Genomic DNA, 26,507 nt, shown 5'->3' with positions numbered 1-26,507 from the left:
TGTCCTGGCAGAGTTCCAGCTCAGGTCACTGCATTCTGCTGGCAGAAGCCGTCTTGTGCAGTTTTCAGTGGATGTAACTTTCTGCTTTGCCTGTTTCTCAGCTCCCTGTGCAATGAATTAATCAGCCATCCCTTCCCCGCCCTGGGGAGGATGTAGTTCTGCGGAATGATCTCCTCCCCTTACCTCAGTGGGCCTGATCTGGGACCAGGTAATTAACCTGGTCCAGGGACCAGCCACAGAGATATTTGCACCAGTTGAGACCTCTGTGCCTATGTCTTTCTCTGTGTGCATCTCTGCAGTCATTGACTCAGACTCCTGGCAGGAAAAGTTTTTTCGTCTAGTTTTTTTCAAAACTCTATGCGTAACAATACAATATTGTAAAGTAATTAGCCTCCAATTAAAATAAATAAATTTATATTAAAAAAACCCTCTATTCATATATTCCCTCAGTTTGTTTCGTAACACTTTGTTATGCAAATTTAAAACGTTCCTTTTAAAAAAAAAAAACAACCCCAAAAAAACGTTCCTTTATCTGAAGTACTTATGAATTTATCTCCCTTCCACACATTTATGGTTTTGTTGCTTCTTTTAATTGTTCCCCCCCACCCCACCCCCACTGCTTAACTCTCATTCCCATACAAAATTGATTGCATTTCATGGTGTGAGGAATAGTTCCAATCTAACTCTTCTCTGTACACATAATCTTCTATTCCCACCACACTGTTTATTGAATGGTGATTTCTAATTGTATGACTTCTGCAAATGACTTAACCTCTCTGAGAATCAGCCATCAGTGTCTGGAAAACAGAGATGATAATGATACCTACCAGACAGGCTTGTCCTGAGGATGGAGTGAGACAACACCACCACATGCTTGGCAAATAAGGGTCTGATAAATGACGTCTTCCTTTTTGTCTCCTTTCCTTTCTTTTTATCTGTATCTGCCTATTTCTTTTTTCCAGAACCTTTGTACCTACCACCACTGAAATCAAGCTGGACTAGACCGACCCAAATGTTGTCTATCCCAGGTTTTGTATTAGGAAGGCTACTAAACAGAAAGGTTGGGGAAAGTGAGGGAGAGGGTGGTGAAAGTGCTTTTCTTGAAAAGACCCATCCTGACAACACATGCGCTTTCTTTGCTTTCAAGTCACCAGGCTGCTTCTGCAGCCACTCTTTCTCCCGTCAGAGAATTCTCTTAGAAGGCTGTTCTTCTGAGGCCTCAAAATGCCCACCTCTCCAAGCTGCCATGTCAGATCTTTGGGGTGGGGGTGGGGGATCTGATTTCTGAGACCAAAACTCTATATGTGGGTGGTTTTATCTGGGGGGTTGGATGGTGGTAGGAGTTGGCCATGGGTTTGCTGCATTCCAGGAAGAGGGAGGACTCTGCCCTCCTCTGATGAGTCATGGAAGAGAAATGTCTGATGTTTGCAAACAACTCGGGCCAAGCTTCTGCTTTCTTCTACTCCACCCAGCCCCCATCTAGCAGACTGGACCCACCTGAGAAGTTTCACATGTTAAGCTTGATGACTAGAGCAGGTGACCTGATCCTACCACCCTTGGAGATGGCAAGCAGCTAAGAGAATGGGAGGCGGTTGTCTTTAGCTCTGGACTCCAGCAAGTGAGACACGACGGGACCTTACAATGGATGTATCGGTCTCCAAACCAGGACAAGATCTGGGTGGTGCCAGAGGACTAATGGACTGACAGGGCTGTCCCCAGGGCACCCACATGAGAGCACTTGACCGGTGGACTGTCAACCCCACCTCACAGAGGGGTGGCAGATGGAGAGGGGCCCCGGGTGGGAGAAAGGAGCCAAGGGATTGTGGAAAAGAAGCCAAGGCCTAGGAATTGAGGGGAAGTCTTACAAATGAGAGAAGCCGCGAGCGTCTCCTTTCAGGGGAAGATGAAGGCCTGGCAGGCTTCAGAGGGACCAGAGAGGTGGGGGTGTTCAGGAGAGGATCATTGCCTCGGCCTCAGCAGGCTGTTGGAGCCAGGTGGGGCCCTGATGCATCGTCCCAGATGGAGTGGATCAGGCTCGTCAGACATGCTTCCCTCCGGATACTCGGTGTCCCGCTCCCTTCCCCTATCCCCAATCAGAAGAGAATCACAAGGTGACATGGGAGGATGGCCAGCCTCCTGGGAGCTTTTGTGAACTATCAGGTAACTCCAGCGGGATCACAGTAGGAGACCTAAACATGCCTCTGCCACCTCCACATCCCCCCTCCCTTTTTTCCTATTGTGAGACATCCAGGGAGCAAGCTGGTCAGCTTGGAAACAGAGATCCTGTTCTAGGAATTTGTCCATTGCAACCTATCCGCTGCATTCACAGTCCTTGAATCATGTCCGACGGAAACTCTACCTGCTCTCTGTGCCACCACTACGGCTAAAGCAACACCCTGGTGCCCCGGCGGGGAAGGCAGAACCAGAGTAACTCATCATTTAAAATTAAAAATTGCATTTAATCACCGTTCATTTTTCTACCAGGCTCAGGAGGCCCTGTCATCTCTGCATTTTAAGTGTTTCGCTGTTTAAGGTCTGAGCACGCTGCGGGGCGGGGCGGGGTGGGGTGGGGTAGGGTGGGTGGGGGTTGAGGAAGGAGAGCAGTGGAGGAGAACTTTTGAAATTTTTCCACAAAAATCAAAGAACAAACCGACTGGAGGGGAAAATAGCTGCTATATTTAAACTACATTATCCCATCAGGGAGCTATGGTTTTGAAAACCATTCCACAGTACTTTGGCACTCTGCTGTATGGGTTTCTTTTCCTTAATTTTTTTTAAATGGCAACTTTTTTTTTTTCCCCTGAGCAGTAATAGCAAAGGAAGTGAAGGGCCTCGTTAATTGATGTGGTATATAGACATGTACTGAGCACTTGCCACAGGGCCCCCACTCTGTGCTAGGCACTGGGGACACAAAGGGACCCTCAAAGTCCTTAAGGCAAGTAAATATCATGAGTTCATTCATCACTGTGCATGCGTGCTTAGTTGCTCAGGTGTATCCGACTCTCTGCAACTCCGTGGACTGTAGCCCGCCAGGCTCCTGTGTCCATGGGATTCTACAGCCAAGAATACTGGAGTGGGCAGCCATTTCCTCCTCCAGGGGATCTTCCCGACCCAGGGATCTCCTGTATTCTAGGCGGATCCTTTACCATCTGAGTTCCCAGGCAAGCCCAATCACTGCATATATCCCTTTTTTTTCTTTTTGGCCATGCCATGGCTTATGGAATCTTAGTCCCCCAGCTGGAGATTGAACCTGTGCCCCTGCAGTAGAAGCATGGAATCCTAACCACTGGACCTCCAGGGAAGTCCCTGTGCACATACCCTAAATGCATATGATCCCTGCTCTCCTGGAGTTTATAAGCAGATGAATAAATGCTAGTGGTAAGTGCTGTCAGAGTACTGTTCATCTGTGTGTCCCCTTTGCTTTTCTTTCTGCCCTAGATGCTGTTCTTCTCAGCTCTGAATATGCAAATGAATGTAATATTAATAATTCATGGCTCACTTCTCAGAGAGAGGGTTGCCCTATCCACCACATTTGTCATTCTCAGATGACAAGTCCCAGTTAAATGTCAAAGTGAGATAACTGGGTTTAGGGATCTGGACATACAAATGGACATCAATATTTTGGTGAGGTTTAAGCTCAACATTCAGAAAACTAAGATCATGGCATCCGGTTCCATCACTTCATGGCAAATAGATGGAGAAACTGTGGAAACAGTGTCTGACTTTACTTTTCTGGGCTGCAAAATCACTGCAGATGGTGACTGAAGCCATGAAATTAAAAGACACTTACTCCTTGGAAGGAAAGTTATGACCAACCTAGACAGCATATTAAAAAGCAGAGACATTACTTTGCCAACAAAGATCTGCCTAGTCAAGGCTATGTTTTTTCAAGTGGTCATGTATGGATGTGAGAGTTGGACTATAAAGAAAGCTGAGCACCAAAGAATTGATGCTTTTGAACTGTGGTGTTGGAGAAGACTCTTGAGAGTCCCTTGGATGGCAAGGAGATCCAACCAGTCCATCCTAAAGGAGATCAGTCCTGGGTGTTCATTGGAAGGACTGATGTTGAAGCTGAAACTCCAATACTTTGGCCACCTGATGCGAAGAGCTGACTCATTTGAAAAGACCCTGATGCTGGGAAAGATTGAGGGTAGGAGGAGAAGGAGACGACAGAGGATGAGATGGTTGGATGGCATCACCGACTTGATGGACATGGGTTTGGGTGAACTCCGGGAGTTGGTAATGGACAGGGAGGCCTGGCATGCTGCGGTTCATGGGGTCACAAAGAGTCAGACACAACTGAGTGACTGAACTGAACTGAAACCAGTGGACCTATGGCAAGATTCAGGTGAGGAAGAATGCTAAGTACTCAATCACAGGACACTGCACACCTCAGGTTGAGTGGGAGAGGGGGAAGTGCATGAAAAGAGGACTGAAAAGGATCAGCCAGAGATATAGGAAGTAAACCTAAGTTACTATAGTAGAGTTGAGTGATCCCCGAGGGACACAGAAGAAGGCACAACTAATTTTCTAGGTGGTGAGGTTGGAAGTAATGGAGAGGATCCTTATCAGGGAAGCCCGCCCCAATGAGGTGGGATCTGAGCCTTCATCTTGGTGTTCACCAGGCATACCCAAGCAGCAGGAACAGCCTGAGCAAAGGTTCGGAGGAGCAGATAATGGTCCAGTGTGACCGGAGCTTAGAATTGGAGGGGAGGTTGTGGTGAACATAGGGCAGATGAAATTGAAAGGTTCCATGGAAGAATACAGGGTGCTCCATGCTCTTTACCTCCGATTCCTCCCAACCTGTTAGAGCTTTGACTTTTCTCAGTGAAGTAGACATTTTTCGTTTTGCTAGCCCAACATCTGTTCCTCTCCTTCTGGTAAGAGCACCAAGACTTCCCTCTGGGCTATTGCTTTTCAGGGTATGGGTCCTGAACTTGCAGCATCTACATCACCTGGGAACTTGTTAGAAATACAAATTCTTGGTCTCCATCCCAGACCTAATGACTGAGAATTCTGGAGCACACCACCCACACCACTGCCCCTGCCCCCCCACACCTCCCTGATACACGCCAAAGCTTGAAAACCACAGCCTTGAGGACCCACTTCTCCCCCACTTTCTGTCCATGTAGTTCAGATGGAGCTGTCCACAGTCCCTGCTTCCAGGGGTGGACACGTGACCCAGAGAAACTATTAGCCCTGTCCTTCCATTGAGATTGCTAAACTTGTGGACTGTAAACTGAAGATGCTGGGGCTCATATCTGACACGTGACCCAGAGAAACTATTAGCCGTGTCCTTCCATTGAGATTGCTAAACTTGTGGACTGTAAACTGAAGATGCTGGGGCTCATATCTGCTACCACCTGGAGAGAGCTCTCAGGACAGTAAAAAGCAAAGCAAAACAGCAGTCAAGAGATGGAGAGAGATTCTGTTAGTTTAATTGAGCACCTGGATCAAACTGTTCTGAATTGGATCTACTTCCCAATAAATTCTTTTTTCATAAGCATAAGCTAATCAGTTGGAGTTTTTTTGACACTTAGCCATCAAAAGAATGCTTATTAATGGGAGAGGGCCAGATTCTGGAAACGACAGTCTGTTAAGTTTGGCAAATTCTCAGATGTTAAAGCTATAGTCTGTGGGCATGTAGAAAAAGTGATCACTAGGCACTGACATATGATCAGTAACAAGCCCGCCAAACTGGACACATTTCGCTGAAAAGATCACTAGACTGTGGACTGTTGCAGAAAATTTATGTAGATCTTAGCAACGCATTTGACAGAGTCCTCTCATCAAGTCCTTATGGACCAGAAAGGTGGGCTAGATAATAATACAGTGGACTAACATCCCATACATCCCATAATTACCTTGAGAGACTTTATGGTCAGGCCGCTCACGATGTCTGTCTCTTGCTTTTTGCACATCTGTCCAGCGAGCGCCAGCTTCACCTAAACCCTATGCACAGGACTGACCTTCCTACGTAGTTGCCCGAGCCCCTAGCCTGTGCTGGCTTATCAAAGGGGTGGTGAGGAGCATGTCCCTCTGCTGGTTTCCCTGGTAACTAATAAGTCAACCTGACATCTATCTCCCATTCCCCTTGGGAGTGAAGACTGCCACCACATCCTGCCTGCCATCTGTGGCACACAGTGAGGGTGTCGCTCTAGGACCTTGCTTCAGATGTGTAAGCTCTCCCATCCATTAAACCACAGATGTCTCTGTTGCTGACTCTGGGCTCTTTCTTTGGTTGTAAATCTGGGCAACTGCAGTCCTTGTAAGCCCATGGAGGGCTGCTTAACAATTTACATAACATAGAATGTAATAGCACAGGTGATTTTGCCTGGCATTCCACACCATGAGCTTGTGTTCCAGAGTCACTAAGAGACAGCAGATGTAAAAAAGTTGGATGGCTTTAATTCCCACTTACCTTTCAGTGTAAACACCTTAGTGTACCAGTTCTGATCTAGTATGTAAACATGTATTTTTCATATGTCATGATCCTCAAGTCAAGCTGCTACATCAGGTGTACAACCAAAAGAATGATCTGTATAATAATATGGTATGCAAAATGAGGCAAGAGAGTGTGTTATAAGATTTTCACTTTTCTGACTTTGGAACCTGTAGTCAAGTTGATTTGCAGCAGTTGACAGAAGCCATGCTTATCAAAGTTGTGTGTAACTCAAGTTGGGGCATACAGCTAAAACATCCCTTGAAGATGAAGACTCCAAAGACCACACTAGACTGCAAAGATGAGCCAAAGTGAACAGGAAGACATTCCATTACAGTCGGAGTTCAGTACCTGGGTTTAAAATGATCAGCAGTGTAAGTAGATGATGGGAAGATTAAATGACTGCAGTTTATATACACAGGACTCATTTTTGAATTGATTGTTCAAATCAAACAAATCAACAATGTGCACAAATTAACAATGTGCCGGGGAAAGTGTGGAAACAAAGGTGGACAGTGATAACTCCACTGCGAGATCCTGTCCTCAGTGCTGGGTGTCTCTACGACAGGACGACAAGGATGCTGAGGGGCTGCAGACTCCTGCTATACACATCACAGCTCAGAGGCTGAGCAGTTTTTTTACCTGAGAGAAGAGACTCACAGAGCATGATAAATACGTTGAAATACTGGAAGGGATCTCACACAGAGGAGAGACTAAACTTATTCAAAGTTACTCCAGAGGGTTAAACAAGAGTCAATGAAGTTGGCTAGTGGGAGGTGGATTCAGCCCAGAATGAAACTGCTTTAATGATTAGAGCTGTCCAAATATGGAACAGACTGCCTTTTACCATCTCCATTGTCTTATGGGAGGGTTGTAGAGCGTTGGGAAGTTGGCATGTCATTTTTTTCTATTGGGCCTTTTCTGTCTACCTAGCTTTTTTTTTTTCCTTCTTCTTAATATTTATTTATTTGGCTGTGCTGGGTCTTAGTTGCAGCAGATCCCTGGGTCAGGAAGATCCCCTGGAGAAGTAAATGGCAACCCACTCCAGTATTCTTTCCTAGAGAATCCCATGGACAGAGGAGCCAGGGGCTACCATCTACAGGGTCCCAAAGAGTCGGACACGACTTTAAAGACTTACAATGCACACATGGGATCTTTAGATGTGGCATGTGGCATCTAGATCCTCGACCAGGAATCAAACCTGAGTCCCCTGCACTGGGAGCTTCAAGTCTTAGTCCCTGGACCACCAGGGAAGTCTCTACCTAGCTTTTTAAACCAGCCTGCCTACTACCAGCTTCCCAGGTGGCATAGTGGTAAAGAATCCACCTGCCAATGCAGGAGACACAGGAGATGCTGGTTCTATCGCTGGATTGGGAAGATCCCCTGGAGTAGGAAATGGCAACCCATTCCAGTATTGTTGCCTGGAAAATTCCATGGACAGAGGAATTTGACAGACTACAGTCCATGGGGTTGCAAGGAGTCAGACACAACTGAGCACGCATGCCTACTACCAGCTAATATCGTCCTTTATTAATTTCTTTGAGGGTCTTTGATCAAATCATGCATCTTTCTGAATCACAGTTTCTCTATTTCCTCTCCCTGCCCCCAACTGATTGAATATACCTACAGCCCTTGGTTTAAAAAAAAAAAAAACACATATATACATATATATATATATATATATATATAGTACAGTTGACTCTTGAACAACACAGGGTTTGGAGTGTCCACCCTCCCTTTATGAAGTTGAAAATCTGACTTGGTCCCCATACACAGTTCCTCCACATCCGTAGTTCCAAATCCAAGGATTCAGCCAACCACAGATAATGTAGTATTCCAGTATTCACTACAGGAATAAAAGCTGAATATATGTGGACCCACACAGTTCAAACCTGTGTTGTTCAAGGGTCAACTATTTCTAAAACCCATTCGTATTTTGCTTAACCTTATTAACAAGAAGTATGTGTATAAAACCCATTGAGCTTAAGTTGATTTCTACATAAGAGTAACTGGATCTGTCTGCCTTTGGAAAGCTATGTTTTGCTAAATTTTGGCAACCTCTAAACAACATATTTTAGAGCCACCAATGGGTTGAGGAACCAAGGGCATAATTGGTATGTGACACAGAAAGGGCCAAGCCCAAGCACACTGTTTCAGTTTAAGGGAATACAGACAGTTCCTGACTCATGATGATTTGAATTATAATTTTTCGACTTTATGATGATGTGAAAGCAATACATATTCAGCAAAAACCGAATTTTGAATTTTGATCTTTTCCCAGGCCATCAATTCACACTATCACACTCTTAAGATGCTGGGCAGCAGCAGCCAACTGCAGCTCCCAATCAGCCACATAGGTCATAAAGAGTAAACACTGATACACTTAAAGCCATTCTGTTTTTCACTTTAAATAAATTACATGAGATATTCAATACTTTATTATAAAATAGATTTTGTGTTAGGTGATTTTGCCCAACTGTAGGCTAATGTGTGTTGAGCACATTGAAGGCTAAGCTATGAAGCCCAGGAGTATATTATGTGTATTACATGCATTTTTGACTTAACGACATTTTCAGCTTATGATGGGTTTATCAGGACATAATGCCATGGTAAGTTGAGAAATATCTGTATTCCAACCTCTGGGAAATAGAAGACTTGCAAAGAACAGTCTGATAACACTACCAATGTGAACTTAGACATATGCTTGTCTCTGAGAAACCTATAATGCTGCTTCGCTTTGTTTTCGTTTGCTTTAAACCTAAGCTTCACAGTCATTCACATGAGGTGACAGGGCTTCCCTGGTGGTTCAGATGGTAAAGAATCTGCCTGATATGCAGAAGACCCAGGTTCTATCCCTGGGTCAGGAAGATCCCCTGAAGAAGGGCATGACAACCCACCCCAATATTCTCACCTGGAGAATTCCATGGACAGAGAATCCTGGTGGGCTACAGTCCATGGGGTCACAAAGAGTCAGACACAACTGAGCGACTAACACAACAACCTGTTTATTTCACTAATTGGAAATCAATAAACTTGAGTTCAGCAAAAACTTGCTGGGGCCCTTCCATTGCCCCACCCTTTGCAAGTCACTGATCAGGGATGGTGGGAACTCTTTCATTCACCCAAACAGTAGGCATTCTATAAATGATATATACCAGGGGTCTTCTGCATCCTAATGATGGACAAGCTAGACAAGCTCCTGTTCTCATGGAGCTTACATCCTAGTAGGAGGAAACAGGCAGTAAACAGCTAAGCAGAAAACACATCAGTGGTAAGTGCTGTGAAGAAAATAAAACAATAATGTGATAGCCAGTGTGACTGGGGAGGGTAGCCCTAGTCCTTTAAGTTGTCAGTCAAGATATCTCTGAGGAGCTAACATGTAAGCTGAGATCTGAAAGATACCATGGAACAAGAAGCTCGAAGATCTGGGGAACAGCATTCAGCACAAAAGCCCTGCTCAGGAGCCTCTCAAGAAGCAGAAGTGCTGACAACTCCAAGCAGAGACCAAGCCGCAGATCCAAAGTCAAATGCTTGAGATAATTTCCAGACTGAGGTTAACAATCCTCTTGCCTTTCTACCCTCACTGGGGTGAGGCAGAATGGGTAAGAAGTGGAGCAGACCTGGTCTGAGAAGGAAAAGAACCCCCAGCCCTCCATTACCACACCCCCACCATGCAGTCACCTGTTCCTCCTGCAAGAGGCTCCATTCCTGTGACCTAACCAGTTTCTACCTTGTTTCTCTTAGTGCACTGCCATACACTAGAATTTTTGTTTGTTTGTTTGGTGTAGGGTTTTGTTGGTCCTTTTCCAAGTATCAATCAAAACTGCATACCAGCCTCCACACCTTGGAAATAAATGACCTGCCTGATTTTTTTCAATCCGGTAATGCACTGTGATTTGCATCTGTTAAAGGACTTTATCTTAGGGCTTCCCTTGTAGCTCAGTAAAGAATCTGCCTGTGGTGCAGGAGACCCAGGTTTGATCCCTGGGTTGGGAAGATCCCCTGGAGAAGGAAATGGCAACCCACTCCAGTATCCTTGCCTGGAAAATCTCATGGACAGAGGAGCCTGGTGGGCTGCAGTCCATCGGGTCGCAAAGAGTCGGCACGACTGAGTGACTAACACTTACTTAGGTCCTGAGGCTGAGCCATCTGGGACAGCTGAGGTGATTTTCGTTCTGCTTTGGCTGGTGTGGACAGTACATCATAGCCAAACACAAAAGCGGACTACATGCTTCATCCTGCCACAGGGTCCCTTAAGAAAATTGCTCTGTGATGCAAATATGTTCACCTTTTGCTCCTGAACTCAATGAGAAGGTCTTTTTCTCTGTTAACAGTCTATTTATTTGGCTGCACCAGGTCTTAGTTGCAGCATTCTGGATCTTCAATTGCAGCGTGGGGGAATCTAGTTCCCTGACCAGGATTGGAATCTGGACTGCCTACATGGGGAGTATGGAGTCTTACTTAGCCACTGGACCATCAAGGAAGTCCCAATAGTCTTAATTTTTTTATATTAGCAAAATTCTCTTTATCTTGATGCTACATAGTTTTTAAAAAAATTTTTTAATTTACTTTTTAAACTAGAATACAGTTGATTTACAATGCTCTGTTAGTTCCAGGTGTACAGTTAAGTAATTCAGTTTTATAGCTTTATTGTCCTTCTTTTCTCATATAGGTTATTTATTGAGTTCCCTGTGCTATACAGTAGGTCTTTGTTGATGTAGGTTTTCTGCAGACCTCTAGAGCAAATATCTGCGGTTTAAGAGCAGATTTTGGATTAAAGTCCCTTTTTTCTGCTACCAACGAAAGTGGGAGTCTAGAAAATAGCCTGATCTTAATGTGCAAGAAACGCACCTTCTAGCACAACTCTCGCTTATTTAAGTTACAGTAGTGTAATCTGTGACTTCTACGTATCAAAAGCTGTGTGGAGTATTAAAGATAAAATAAAACCTTCTTCCTCTCCCCAGAGTGGGATTCCCTCTGAGCACAGAAGGCGCTAGGGTAGGGCTGGTTATTTGCATGCGGTGGAGCTCTCGGCAGGGGGTGTGGGATGCGGTGTTCCCGAAGCGACAGATGAAGAATTTTGGCCGCGTGGGATGTGAACTGCGGAATTCCTCTCCTCCGTTCCTGAGAGGAGCTCTGAAAGATATAAGATTAGGGACGCTGAGCGCGACCCTGGGGGCGGAGGGCGAGGGAGCGAACCAAGGACACCAACCCTAGCACGCTTCCGGAAGCTCTCCGAGGACCGAGTTCGTAGGTTCTTCGGCCTCGCCTTCCCGGTCACCCACCCCCAACCCGAGACCGACTCTGAAGGGCAGGCAGTTCCCTAGGGGCAGCGAATGCAGCAAGCGCACCGTGAGCCCTCCACCCTCCTGGGTTCTACGTCTGCAGGTAGTTGAGCCGGGTAGGAATCGTGATCCTCATGAGCCAAAAAGAGGCCGTGGGCTAGCGCTCCGCCGAAGAGACGGCCGCAGGCTGCAGTGCGCGGGCGCGGCGCGCTCAGGCCTCGATCCGGGTTCCTGGGGGCGGTGCGCGGGAGGGGGCGGGGCTTGCGCGGCCGCGTGGGCGCCAGTCGCGCGGGAGGGAGGGCGCCGGAGGGAGGGGGCGGGGCCGCGCCTCCCGCGCCGCGCTGGGCCCTCTTGGCCAATGAGCGGCGTCCACATGCCGCGGCGGCGGCGAGAGGGGAGGCAGCCGCGGATAAATGCTATTAGAGCAGCCGCCGCGGAGCCGTCCCCGACGCCACCTCCTTCTCCTCCGCCGCAGTTTCCTCAGCTACTGTCGGGGGTGCAGAGCTGAGGGGACTAGGCGAGCGCTCCGCGCACCATCCTGCCGGCTCGCCTTCCTCGCTCCGTTTCGCTCTCAAGGGTCGGCAGAGCACCCCCTCCTCCGGCCCGGGCGGGGGCTGAGAATCACCTCTGGAGAACGGGGAGGGGGCTTCGGGGCCGCGGCCTGCACTCCCGGCGGGCGGTTGAGGGTGAAGGAGGCCCTCCCTTCTGACGAGGGGAGGGAGGGTCAGGAGCCCCCCCTCCCCGCCCACCGTCCAGCTGTGCCCGGGGCGGGCACCGGCGAGGGCCGGACAGCGAGAGGGGCGGTTGTCTGGGGGAGGGGGCGCGGGGTGATTCAGCGCCCGACGAGGCGGAAGCGGCCGGAGGAGAAGGAGAGGAAGAGACCTGTCCGCGCCTGGGCGCCCGGGGTGGCACGAGCCCGCGGCCCGAGTGCGAGGCGGAGGCGAAGAGGCCGCGGGGACTGGAGGCGAGGCCGGCCGGGCCCCCGCAGCCATGGAGAACGCGCACACAAAGACGGTGGAGGAAGTGCTGGGCCACTTCGGCGTCAACGAGAGCACCGGCCTGAGCCTGGAGCAGGTCAAGAAGCTCAAGGAGAGATGGGGCTCCAACGGTAGGTGCCCGGCGCCGGGGCTGCAGGGGCCCCGCGCGGCTCGGCGCGGGCCCGAGAGCCAGGAAAGATGGCTGACCGGGCTCCACCTCGTGGGTCTCGGCTCCGCGCCCGCCAAGGGTTGCAGGCGACGGGTTGAGCCGGTGCGCCGGCCCCGCGGGAGAGGGGTTGCAGGCGAGGGGCACCGAGGTCGGGTCTGCGCCTCATCTCGACACCCGCGTGGCTCCAGCCCTTGACCTTCTACCGCACGCAGCTAGCTCGGCGGCTCTTCACCAGCAGCAGCTGGCCCCGGCAGAGGGAGGGATGAGCCTCCTGCATCTGGGTTGAGCCCTGCGAGACATTTTCTCGTCCCTAGCGGGTTTATGAGGCGTCGCTGTAGTTGAGAATGCCTCTGACCGTTCTGCTACCCAAAGTTACACATCTGGCAGAAGTGATGACAGGGCTGAAATGACTCCTTGTTTCAGAAACCCTGCTTAGGTACTGATGAGATTCCACGTTTCAGAGTAGATCAGTACAGCAAGTACTGCATATTTTCTTGGGGTAGCATTTTGGTATGGTTTCTATTAAATACTGTTGAATGTTCGTATATCTAGGTGCATCTTTCAAAGACAGTCATAATTTAGTAATTCTTTTTGTAAAGAGTGCTAATTTTTTTTTTTCTTTTCCTTCTCTTGACACGTTGCCTGATGAATTTCTACAGAGTTACCGGCTGAAGAAGGTAAGTAAGCTTAACATGTTTTTTCTGCCCCCCCCCCCCCCCCATGCTGATCTTAAGATGACATTTACAACAAATATGTTTCTTTCTAACAGGAAAAACCTTGCTGGAACTTGTGATTGAGCAGTTTGAAGACTTACTAGTTAGAATTTTATTGTTGGCAGCATGTATATCTTTTGTAAGTATAAAGAAATTTCTTTTATTTCCCCAAAGTTGAGACTATACCTTAGATGAAAAAGCAGGAAGCAGCTGTCTATTGAGTGAGAACATTTTTTTTGGATATTTAAGTTGCATTTTCGTGTTTCTGGTTTTGGGTTTTTGTGTTTTTTTTTTTTAAAATACCCTAGGTATTTGAAAATTATAAATAGAACACGCCATTCCTATACAGAAAATAAATGAATGCCTGACATTTGCAGTCCATTTAGAAATTGTTGCCAAATGTGGCAGGCAGGGTCTTTATAAATTCTTGTGGTTTATCAGTTTTTAATATCAAAAAGTTGCTTATTGGAAGGCTTTTTCTGTTTTGGGTTCTTCCGTTGTGTAAGATCATACTAAGATGATGTTGGGCTCTTTGTAGTCTGTAAATAGAACTTACAAAAGGAATATTCCAGTTGCTCTCCCTTCCTGGTAATGGCAAGGTGACAGTTGTTTCTGACAGTGACAAGAATGATGACGGCAGTGATGGCACCACTGTTGACCAAATTTGGTCACTGACCTTTAGGGTAGTATATTTATCTAAATTGGACCCCCGTCTTGAGTGGCTCCTTGGTTGAGAGAACAAGGTTTAGTACAATTGGTTCTAGATCTTAAAAGAAAAAAAAAACACATTGTTTTTTCATGTTCTGTGTGTGCTTACCCGCTTGAGTCCTGTATGGTTGCTAAGAAACTGGTGAAATGCAAACAGCAGAAGAAAGATGATGGGCATTGAAAAGGATAATTCTAGATTCTTACAGTTTTTTTTCCTGTTCAGCATTAACGTTTTATTGCATTTTTTTTCTCATGAGCAGTGGACCTCCAAGTTTTCCTAAAAATGGTCATGAATAGGACACAGATGTTCTTAATCCTAACAAGAGATGCCTTTTGTTCTTTAAAGTACAGTATTTTATTCTTATAAAAACCAGGATGAGAAATGCAATAACTTTTTTCAGGCTTTGCAAACTTGACGCAACTTCAAGGTTTCTTTTTTGTGTTTGCAAAAGACGCGTGCAAGCCTCAGGGATCTACCTCAGTCTTTATTGACAACCTTACCCCAGAGGGCTATTTTGAGAACTAAATACATGAAGCAGTGAGCATTTGTTTACCTTAAGTGAAGGAAAAAAATTGGCAAGAGGTGAGCTTTTTTGAAATTTCTCAAATTCTGCCATGAGACTGCCATATATCACGCCATGTTAGCCAAGTGATGTGTACCCATTAATAATTAATTCCTCACAAATGTCTTCTGTGGTTTTCATTGAAGAAAATTAAGAGAGTATCATAGCAACTCATGCAGCATCCTGACTTAATCACTCTATATCTTATGTGTGTCGTTTTTTCTTGATTTGTTTAAAGATTCTGTTAGTGGCTGCTGCTTTACCAATTCAAAGAATAGTGCTGTTTGGCTAGTTTCTACATTGTCATGGGACAAAACAACTAATGTGTTTGAGCTAGTATAATGTTTATGTTTAAGCTGGCTACATAATTTTAAAATAATCTCAAGTTTTGCAGTTTTGATACTGGGCTTCAGTGAGGTCATTAGGGGCCTCTTAGAAGTTAATCAGGTGCTGTATACAAGCCAAAGATTAAACTTTTATTGAGATATTTTGTGTGTGTGATTTAAGGCAGTGTTGGAACATCAGTGGCGTTATTTCCAGTAGACAGGCTATTGACTGTTTGAGTTACATAGAATCTCAAGTGACCAGTTTTGAGTGACTTTATACTAATACTTTGCATTATGATGTAGTTTTTACTTTACTTTGTTTTTTTGGCTGTGCCTCAAGTCCTGGGGGAACTTCAGTTCCCCAATCCATCTCGGGTAGTGAAAGTGCCAAATCCTAACCTCCGGACCACCAGGAAATTCCCTCAAATGGGTTTTTAAATACATGCTTTAATTTTGTTGTAAGGTAGGATGTTGACTTTTTATATCTTCATAGGTCTATATTTCTCAGTTGAAGTTTGAGTTACCTTTTAGGTAACCACATGGAGTTATTGCTTAGGAAATGAACTGTGTTACGTTTTTATTTTACGGGCTGCTAAACACAAAAAAGTTTGGGCTTCCCAGGTGGCTCAGTGGTAAAAAGTCCACTTGCCAAGCGGGAGACCCAGGTTTGATCCCTGGATTGGGAAGATCCCCTGAGGAAGGAAATGGCAACCCGCTCTGGTATTCTTGCCTGGAAAATCCTATGGACAGAGGAGCCTGGTACAGTCCATGCGGTTGCAGAGTCGGACATGACTTAGTGACTACAGAAACAGGAAAGTTTAAACGTTTATTGTTTAGGAAGTACTGTAACTTTAATTTGCTTTGATTTGTTTGAAGACATTGCGGATATAAACCTGTTGATTTTCTTCATGGGGATTGGGACTATTGCTACATTGTACTTGACCTTTTCATTCCACATTTCTTTATCTGTGAAAAGAGCACTGAATCTTTTGTGATAATCAGTTGATTCCTATGAGCTTCCCTGGTGGCTCAGACGGTGAAGAATCTGATTTTGTTGATTCCTGTTCGTTTATCAGGCAAAACAGTAAAAAGTACATGTTCTTTTGGAGAAGCAAGTAGGTTTATAATCAATACATGATGCATTATCAGGTTCTACTCAAGTTAAGAAATACTAGGCTTTAGTGACATATTTCAAATGTCAAATTAAGTAGTAAACTGTTAACCAAAGTTAATATTTTGCTGATGCAAAAAGTAGGGAACAGCATTAATGTTTTACACTTGTGACCTGTAGGGATAAAGTTTTATTAACTTGTCCCTTTGGGTTGGAAGAAGTGAGCTGTGTGTCTCCGTTGCATATGAAGTAACATTAGAAATTCCTTGACATTCAGTACCTTCTTTTCCTTTCACTTTTTCTTTCCATCCCCCTTGCTCACCAACTTTACCCTTCATATAACACATCATGATTGCTTAATTGGACTGCCTGTTCTTTTCTCCCTTCACTGCTTTGTTAGGACTTGAGCATCTTAGGTACATAGCATGAACACTGGGGATACAGCTTGGAAGGAAATACGGTATCCTACGTGGAGCTGACATTCTAGTGGAGACAGATTAAAAAATTAAAAAATTTAATAATCTGTTGGATTGGAGAGAGTGCTGTGGAGAAAAAGTGGGTGAGGAGGGTGGTGGCGGAATAGTGGGCCATGCGGAAAGAGTGTAGTTTTCAAATTGGGAAGTCAGGAGAGGTGTCTAAGGTGATGGTACCTGAGGGAAGTGAGCATGAGGACTATTTGTCTCATCTGTCTGACTCATGTCCTCTGTGGTAACACAATTTGCATAATTTTTTCTATCTTTCACCCCTATTTCCCCATCTTGGCTACTTAGATTGACCCTAAAATGCTAATTAAGCTTTCTTAGACCAAGACACTTCTCAAATTTTGGTTTATATTTGAATAATTTGTCTTTTCCTACTGAAACCTTTGAAGGGACTATTAATTCCTTTTAGAGCCTAGGTTAATGCTTTTGTTAAAAGAAATACCTGGATGAGTTTGTGTTGGTAGCATTTTCAAAATACATGAAATTGATTTACTTTGCTTTTCTCAATAAGATGTATTCAAGAAGTATTTGGTAATGTAGTGATTTTTAATTTTTCCTGTGTTTTAATTATTTTGAAGGATAAAATGGGCAGTTTACTGATTGATTCAAGCAATTTATTTGGAGCCTGTGTTTAAAAGATGGTTTGAAAGGTGAATGTCTGGGGGTTTGGTTTTGTTTTTAAAAAGATTGTATTCTCAAATCTGAAAATACTGAGTGTTTTCACATGAACTTTGGATTGGAAGAGAATATATAGTCTAATTCATACCATTCTTTTTTTTTTTTAATTATTTATTTTGAGTGTATCGTGTTGCTCTTCGGGGACTCAGGGGTGGGGCGCTTTCTCTGGTTGTGGTGATCCGGGGTTACTCTCTAGTTGCCGTGCAAGGGCTTCTCATTGCAGTTATTTCTCTTGTTGTGGCTCCCAGGCTCTAGAGCACAGACTTAGTTGCTCTGTGGCATGTGGAATCTTCCCGGATCGGGATTCAAACCTGTGTCTCCTGCGTTGGCAGGCCGATTCTTCACCACTGAGCCGCCAGGGAAGCCCCCATACTATTTATAATGGCTGATTTTTCTCTCCCAAGATAGTTGTTGTAACACTTAGCGGTGATACTTTCTTGTGAAGTGTTTCTATTTTTTCTTTCTAAAATTTTTGATATAAATTTTAACTTCATCTAACAAGTATTTGAGTGCTCAAATGCATTGCAGATTTCTAAGGGGACAAGGAAGAATGCAGACCTGGTACATGTTTTAGGACCCTCAGTCCTAGGAATGTGCTTATCTCTCACTTTCTTTTTACAGTCTTGTTAAGAGCTCTGCATATTACTCTGACATGTAGATAATTGAGTCACACAGTACCATGACCTGGTTTATACCAGAACATGTCTTTTTACCTTGGATTAAATTTTGCTTAATTAAATCCTTCTCTCTGACATTTTGGGCTCTACCATCAGAAGTTACTGTTGAGATCAGTCTTATAGATAGCAAAGAGAAGGTACGCGATCCTATCTAAAGTTAACCTCGCTAGGGAATTTCCCTGGCAGTCTAGCACTTTAGGGCTTCCCTCATGGCTCAGACAGTAAAGAATCTGCCTGCAATGCAGGAGATCCGGATTCAAACCCTGGGTAAGGAAAATTTCCTAGAGAAGGGAATGGCAACCCACTGCAGTATTCTTGCCTGGAGAATTCCATGGAAAGAGGAGTCTAACAGGCTACAGTCCATGGGGTCGCAAAGAGTTGGACACGGCTAAGAGACTGAGTGCACACAACACAACCAGTGCTCTCACTGCTAGGGCCTGGTTCCATTCCTGGTCAGGGAACTAAATAAATAAAGTAACCTAGCAAGTGGTTACTTTGAATGGGATTGACAAGTTTGAAAGTTTTGATCTTGTTGGGTCTGGATAATGTAAGCCCCAGAAGTACTTTTACTGTATGAATAGTGAAAAGCAGGGAAAGAAGAAACACTGTCTAAAATGATTCTACAGCAGTCTTTCCAATTCCTTTTGACACTGTTGATGAGTTAGTTACCTTCTTGCTCTGTGTTTAGTTTATATACTACTAGGTAGGGACGTGTATGAGATTTGTTTATTTATGCATCTATATGCAATAAATATATGGTTGAGCATCACCTATATACCGGAGACTCTTCTAGGACCCTGCGGATAGAACAGTAAACAAAAGGAAATACAAACAGATAATCCTTGATATTCAACCTGTTCTCAATAAAGATTTTTTAGAAACATTTCCTCTCCCTGCCTCTGTATATTTTGTGTAATTTCTAGTAAACCATAATTATGAACTGACTGTACTATAATGCTAAAAAGACATAACAATGTGTCATCCAGTTTCCCTCTCCTTTTCACTACCCCCTTCCCAAACTCAGGAAGTCTTTCATTTCTCAGCAGCATCTTCCCATTTACATGAGAGATTTTCTTTTCAATTAAACAAAACCATGAAGGACTACACAGTGTGGTTTGAACATGGTTGACTGTATTGATTCTTAGGAGTAAATGAAATATGGTTCATCTTTATTTTCTAGCACTTAATTGTGAGTTATAGTGAGTTATAGCACTTAATTCTTTGGGTTTTTAAAATATTTTTTGAAGTGTTTAGCAAATTGGTAGTTGTCAACGTTAAATAGGTCCAGCACTATCCACATTAAGAGATTTGCCCACTAGTTTCTTATCAGTCAGTAATCACACATTTGACAGAACCAAAGGCCTGTGTTATACATAAACATTTAAAGTCACATAGTGGAAGAAAAGGCTACTGCATAATACAGATGAGGGTTGTTGCATTACTGATGAATACCACTTGTGCAAAGGAACCACACATTTCTTGAAAAGTAGAAGCTGCTTGCTTGCCTGAGTCTTTTTTCCTTTGCTCCAGTGGATGTGGAATATTGCTTTAAGTTTTCTCCTCAGGCCTAGCTGCCAAGAGGGAAATTCATACTCACTTTAACAAGGTGTGAAGCTTATCTTACAGTTGCTAATGCCTCACTGACCTTTTGGAAAGGTCCTTGCTTCTCTTCAAGTTGAGCCATTTTTCTCCCCCAAGAGCTAATTAAGTTTCTTATTTCTGATATGCTCTCCTTGGCAAATGTTTGAAAGGCTAGTATCAAAGCAGCTGTGATCTTCCATCTATCAAAATTTTTAACTTCCTAGAGAAGTTTTCATTCTGGCATTAGGCCTGGCCTTAACACCAGGAATGCCCTGTCGAAAGCTTGCAGCAACAATTTCTATTCATTCTGGTGTTTTTGCCTGCTCTGGTTCATCTTTCAGGACTTTATCCTTCTGTCTCCTGGATTTTTTTCCTGCTCAAACTGCTGTTTCTTTTGTTGGTGCCATGGTGGTGAGAATACCTGCCTAACAAATTGATATTTGTTATTAATTCATTGTTGCCCTCTTTTAAACTTGGAAAATTCATGTTGGATCTTGCCTTAATCATCTTTCTGCTTGTTTGCTGTTCCTGTCAAAGCTCATCTTACGGTGTTCACTAGGTACAAACTTAGTCACTGGCTTCATTATTGCCATAAATCATATCTGACAATATTCAATGTATCAAAAACAGTACTTTCTTTGTTTACTGAATAGATCTTTTAAAGAAAAGATTTCATTGTGGAATATGCAAACATTTTAAGTAGTGTTAAAAGGCAAAGGCAAATCTTACCTCCCAGATTGAATCATGAGATGTGTTTAACATCCTTTTGGGTTGGCAGTTTTCCACAAAAATTTGTTGTTAAAAATTTAACCATTTAGATGCCTCTTTTACTTTTTATTTATCATTGTGTTGGATTCTCTTATTACAGATGCTCAATTATGAAGTACAATGTGGCTCTCTTTTAACTTTTAAATCTGAGAGTTATGGTTGGGTGAGCTAGAGGTTAATTCTTTGCTCATTTTTCTTGGGACAGTGTTCTGTGGCCACTTGTGATGTTTTTGGGCTTAGATAGTCTCTGAAATGTTGTGTTATACTAGATGTCATATGGAGGTTAACCTTTAGAATACATTCCTGATCTCAGAACAGCCTTGCAGTGATGACCTTCAGTAACACCACTAAAAATATGTGGGACATTAGCAGTTTATATACACTAATATTAAAGTCAGTGGTTAAATTACTTTTACTATGCATTTGTGCCACATAGGTATTATCTCATATGAGTATTAACCAAATTAACAAAGTCTGATGATTGCCTTTTAAATTTAGGAATTTATTTTATTTCTTCTGAAAAATATACATAGGAAATGGATGGGATTTAGTTCTCCAAGGTATTTTTTTGAATTTTAAACCAATTACTACATGAAAAATAAATTAGCTCTTAAATTGTTAAGAAATTTATAGTTTTGAGTGTTAAGAGTTAGTGAGAACAAGATATGAGCTTGTCATTTATGTCATTACATTTTGCTACCTTTTGTTTCTAAGGATGATAAGAAAAGATTTTATGTATCATAATAATTTCTTTAGTGCCAGCCACTTTTGTGGTATGAACACATTACAGTTCTAATAAATGTCATTTCTCTTTTAGGTTTTGGCTTGGTTTGAAGAAGGTGAAGAAACAATTACAGCTTTTGTAGAACCCTTTGTAATTTTACTTATATTAATAGCCAATGCAATTGTGGGGGTATGGCAGGTAAGCAATAATTCCTGCAGTGCTTATTTTGGTAATTTACCTAAGATATTTAAACTGTTAGTCTTTCTATTATCTGTTTTTTCTGGTGTGTTGACTAAAAATAGCTGTGGAACTGCTTGTGTTTTTTATTTATTAATTTATTTAATGGCAAAATTTTAGACCTCATGCATATATACTCTGCTATTAAAATTGCTCATGCTCTGTGGTAGCATGGAATCAAGAACAGTGGTTAAAGGAGCTACTTAAGGAAAACCAGAAAATTTGAGAACCAGTATGTCTGTTTATATTTTCTAGTTGCTTCCTATGAAAGACTTCATAAAACCAGTGTCATATTTATTATCCTTGGATTTGTGTGTGTGTGGATTTAGCCGTAAAAGTTATTTGAATCCTAAAAATTTCACGTTCAGAGCATATTCCTGGCTGTTTTCCCTTAATTGTCCCGTGCCCAGGCCTTATTCCCAGAATGGAAGATAATTTTCTTACAGAAACATCATGGGATCACACTTTTGTTGCACGTCTGCATTATTCGTCTCCTGCAAATAGCTAGTTTAAGAATTTTAACTTTTCTAGGACTGTGGGTCTGTTTGATTTTTGTTTTTTATATAGTTTAACAGACTCAGACTAATATTTCACAGTCATCTTTTGAATATTAATCTTTTAGATTTTTGACGGATATAGTCACCTCTTTGAGGACTGAAATAGAGTGCATCTGTCGTTCTTAAAAGTGCAAATATCTACACATACTTAGTCCTGTTGAAATTGTAAACTTATTAGTAAACATGAAGGCCTTTGGGTAATGAGCTCATTTATCATTTAGAAAGATGCCTCCTTAGAAGAAATGTGCCATATTCCTCTTGATTTTTTAAAAAAATTGCTTGTAGTTAAGTAGATATGATACTTCTGTGCATAATTTAGGCAAAAGAAACAATACACCGCATTAGACTGTCCTTAAGTTAATAGTGCATGTTTTTAAATGTACACCATCTACATAGTAGGTGTGAAAGTTGATCAGTTGTGACCGACTCTTTGAGACCCTATACAGTCATGGAATTCACCGGATCATAATACTGGAGTGGGTAGCCGTTCCCTTCTCCAGGAGATCTTCCCAACCCAGGGGTCAAACCCAGGTCTCTCACATTGCAGGCAATTCTTTACTAGCTGAGCCACCAGGGACGCCTAAGAATACTGTAGTGCATAGTCTATCCCTTCTCCAGCGGATCTTCCTGACCCAGGAATCGAATCAGGGTCTCCTGCCTTGCGGGTGGATTCTTTACCAGCTGAGCTACAAGAGTGATTTTATAAGACAGGTACTATTTGACAGATGTGACACTGAAGTTCAGAGGGATTGACTTATCAAAGGCCATATAGGTAGTACATACGTAGAGTATCTGAGATTTATATCCAGGGCCGGACTGGATAGAAGTAAAATAAAATCTTATAGCATTTTTTAAAGGACTTTTATGTATGTTTTAAATTAAAAGAGTAACATTGTTACCTCTTAATCCTACTTACATAATATACAGAAGAGTATGTGCCAGTACTGTAGTGTTGTTGCTTTCTGAAAGTAAGGGGAGTTGTAGTGTAAGGTAGTATTTGGGAGGGGTCGGGCGTGTATTTCTGATTAGTGTCATCAAGGACAGCTGACAAGCAATTGGGGGAGCTATAGAGAAGTGGAGTTTCTGGGTGGAGGCTGGGGAGAATATTCCAGAGAGGGAATGGCATGAGCAGAGAAGTACAGAGTGTGTTTGAGGAATGACATTTAGACCTGTTTGAGTGGAGTAGGTAGGAGTTAAAACTTTTAGAACAAAGGAGACCTCAGACGGTCTTCTTAAGTTTTTGTTTGTAGTAAGTTAGGTATATTTGTCTTTCCCCAAGCTGACTTGATTTTTGATGTAATCTGAATCCATGGTCATTTGCTTCCCTTTTCCACCCTCTGTACTATATAAATATTCCTTTTGATAGTTTGGGTTGGTGGGCGGCAGGGGAGGCTCTTTAAGTGATTTTAATTGGCATCTTCATCCTTGGGGTCTGAGATAGTTTATCTTTTAAGTTTATGCTTCTAATTTAAATGTGCCTTTGCTGATTTTTAATAGAAGCAAAATATAGTGCTCCTGGACATCTTAACCTTGATCAGTCCAGTTAAACTTTACCTGACATGACCTTGAGGAAGGAGGAAAAAGTAAAACTGCCGTAATTCATACATTCATGGGGGGAAATCCTGAGGAAAAAGTGATTTCAAATTTGACTAATTGAATAGCAGCAGTGCTCAGAATTTATTTTTTCTGCAATATCAGTAATGTTTGAACTTAGCCTTAAGTAGATATGATAGGGATTTAAATTATGTTTGTCATGAACTTCCCAAATTTAAGGTTTCTTATACTTTTTCAGGGATGCATATGTAAAAAGTGAGACACGCATGCCAATAGCTTTGTTTTCTGTCATCTGAATTCTCTTTTAAGCAGGTTTGGGGACTTAATTTTTACCACAAGGTGAAAAATGAGATTACATGGTATTGAGTGTAAATTTTATCTAAGTAAAAGTTAAATTGAAAATGTTTAGTTTAGAGGGCAAAGATGTGAAAGAAGTGAAAGAAATTTTTCCTTTGTCCATTGAATTGAGTAACCTCATTTGGGCACTTGCTTTGTAGATTGCTTATTTTCTAAGAGAATAAAAGGAAAATTTGGCATATAAACTTCTGCCTCCCCTTAAAGGCACTTTGCCTTAGCATTTTTTCAGCATGACTCATTTTAATTGTACATCTTTCATCTTGAAATTAGGGAAGAAAAATTGTGTGTGACTAAGTCTTGACATGTTCATATATAATATTATGGTGAATATGGTTTGTGACTGGCAGTGCTTCCAGCCATTTATTGGTCTCTGCCACTGGAGAGAGATTTAGAATTTGTGAGGAGACGTAAAACTTGGTTTTCTTAATTCATCACTCAAAGCATTTACTATGTGCCAAAGCACAACCTAAGCATTTTACAGATAGCTTGTAAATTCTCAAACCCGTTGAGAGTGGGTGGGTACCGTTAGTGTCCTGGTTTTGTAGGCAGTAAACCTTGTCGGTCATGTCACTTACCAACAGTCAACATAGCTTTTGAGTGGAAAAGCCTGGGATGAGCCTGGGCAGTCCAGACCCAGACCATCAGCTTTCATGGGAGACAAGATTGATTTAATGGTGTGAGTGTGTGAGGTTAAAGGTGAGGGCCATGTTGCATGGTGTGCTTAGGGACAGCAGGTTCTAATAATTGCTCTTCTCCGTTGATTTTATCCTTACTCTTAGGGTGCTTTAGTTTTTTCATTTTTAATATAAAATCAAAAGGTCCTAGTGTTTATTATCTTAAGATGTGAATCATTTACTATAAATGTTATTAATGTGTGTCTCTTGTGGGTTTTTTTTTTTTTTTTAATTTTAGGTTAGAACGCTAAAATTTGATTCCTAGGGCTAGAAACATTTAGCCGTGGCAGGCTGTGTTTACTAATTTCTTTTGTTTTCTTTTTTACAGGAAAGAAATGCTGAAAATGCAATCGAAGCCCTTAAGGAATATGAGCCTGAAATGGGCAAAGTGTATCGACAAGATAGGAAGAGTGTACAGCGGATTAAAGCTAAAGACATAGTTCCTGGTGATATTGTAGAAATTGCTGGTGAGTTGAATTGGTCATTTTTTATTTTAAGGTTGTATATTTGAATGCAGTCCTTTCCTCAGGGTTCATACTTAGAGGCTTTAGAAGTTAGGCTCACGTGTATCGATTAGATTAACAGATTTTTAGTGCTATCCAAACAAATTACGGTTTTTTTGTAAAATTTCAAAGTGTTTTAGGACCTCCCTTCATGTTGAGAAGATTTTTCTGTTTTTAAAAAAACAAAGGTGAATTACTGTGCTTATTATTTTCAGTACATTTTAGAAATCTAGTGCTAGTGAGATGAACTTAATCTTGATTTGACAGTTGTAGTGAGCAGTTTGTTAGAATACTAGTTAATGAGTACATGGTTTTTCCTGTTTTGGTTCTTGGCACAAATAATAAGTCAGACTTGAAACGATCAAACCAAATTGATGGTTAAGGGTAATTTCATGACTTTAAAAGCTCTACTTAAAAATATTTTGACATAACACTGAGCCAGGGATGTTAGCCAGAGATCCGAGTTTGGGCTTTTAAAGAGTGAATCCTCTGCCATGCCAGAGCTCTTCACAGATCTCAGAGGTCCTCCTTGCTGTAGGTCAGTGCCAAGTTTTCAGACAGCCCAGAATGCCCCTGGAGCCAGTCAGAACAGCTAATCTTTTTGCAGGCGAATCATTACATTGGGTTCTTCAAATCATTGTGGTTTTTCACACCCTTCTGAGCTCAGCATACTTGTTTTCTTTTTGTGAATGGTCTTATAGTAACACTTTCACATTGACTTGTGGGGAAAGTGTACTTGTCTCTATTGTCTTACCCACTCTAGTGAGAATTCAGAGTGCTGCATTTCTTGGCTTGTGTTCTGCCGTTTTGACCTTTGAAAGTAAATTTCCAGGACTTCCAGTGGTTAGGACTCCACACTCTCAATACAGGGGATGGGGAACTAAGATCCTGCATGCTGCTTGCTCTGGCTAACAACAAAAACCTGTTACCTTGTCATAGGTCTTCCAGAAAAAGAATAGTGTTGTCTGTCTACCCACACGTTGATCACTTGGGACAGCAAAGTTTGTGTAAATGACCTAACACTTGCTAGGTTATTAATGTTAACAGAAGTACAACTCTGAATGAAATATTTTGGCCAGTGGGTTTTTTAAAACTTATTTTTGACATAATTTCAGACTTAAAAGTTGCAAGACTAGTCTGAGTTCCCATTTAGCTTTTACCCAGATTCTGAAAATGTTTGTTATCACGATAACTTGCATTATCACCTTTCAGTCTATATACATTCACACACTTGCTGAATTGAGAGTAAATCGAGAAATGATGCCTCTTTGCTCCTAAATACTTAGTATTTATTTTATAAATCTGTAGACCTTAGTCAGATTTAACCATTTGTCACTATGGATTTTACAGCAAAAACACGAGTTAGAGGGGGCTTCTGGTGCTGATGTAGGAATTAGGGCACAGTGGGAAGGCTGGAGATA

At 42.6% G+C, this 26,507-nt stretch overlaps 1 protein-coding gene across 2 annotated transcripts in view; it reads left to right on the top strand.

Annotated features, from left to right (window-relative positions):
* Nucleotides 1-12,185: 12,185 nt before the first annotated feature.
* The window catches only part of ATP2A2 (ATPase sarcoplasmic/endoplasmic reticulum Ca2+ transporting 2), a 57,876-nt gene continuing 43,554 nt past the window's right edge, over nucleotides 12,186-26,507 (top strand). For both annotated transcript variants that reach the window (XM_006048297.3, XR_006640112.1), the window contains exons 1-5: nucleotides 12,186-12,835; nucleotides 13,533-13,550; nucleotides 13,643-13,725; nucleotides 21,298-21,402; nucleotides 24,912-25,050. In XM_006048297.3, coding sequence (XP_006048359.1) covers nucleotides 12,718-12,835; nucleotides 13,533-13,550; nucleotides 13,643-13,725; nucleotides 21,298-21,402; nucleotides 24,912-25,050 — 463 coding nt within the window. In that variant the 5' untranslated portion in view covers nucleotides 12,186-12,717. The remainder of the gene's footprint in view (nucleotides 12,836-13,532; nucleotides 13,551-13,642; nucleotides 13,726-21,297; nucleotides 21,403-24,911; nucleotides 25,051-26,507) is intronic.

Source organism: Bubalus bubalis, chromosome 17, assembly GCF_019923935.1.
Source record: "Bubalus bubalis isolate 160015118507 breed Murrah chromosome 17, NDDB_SH_1, whole genome shotgun sequence".
Taxonomy (NCBI): domain Eukaryota; kingdom Metazoa; phylum Chordata; class Mammalia; order Artiodactyla; family Bovidae; genus Bubalus; species Bubalus bubalis.
The sequence above is the reverse complement of the archived record's forward strand: the minus strand, read 5'-3'. Positions and strand labels throughout refer to the sequence as shown.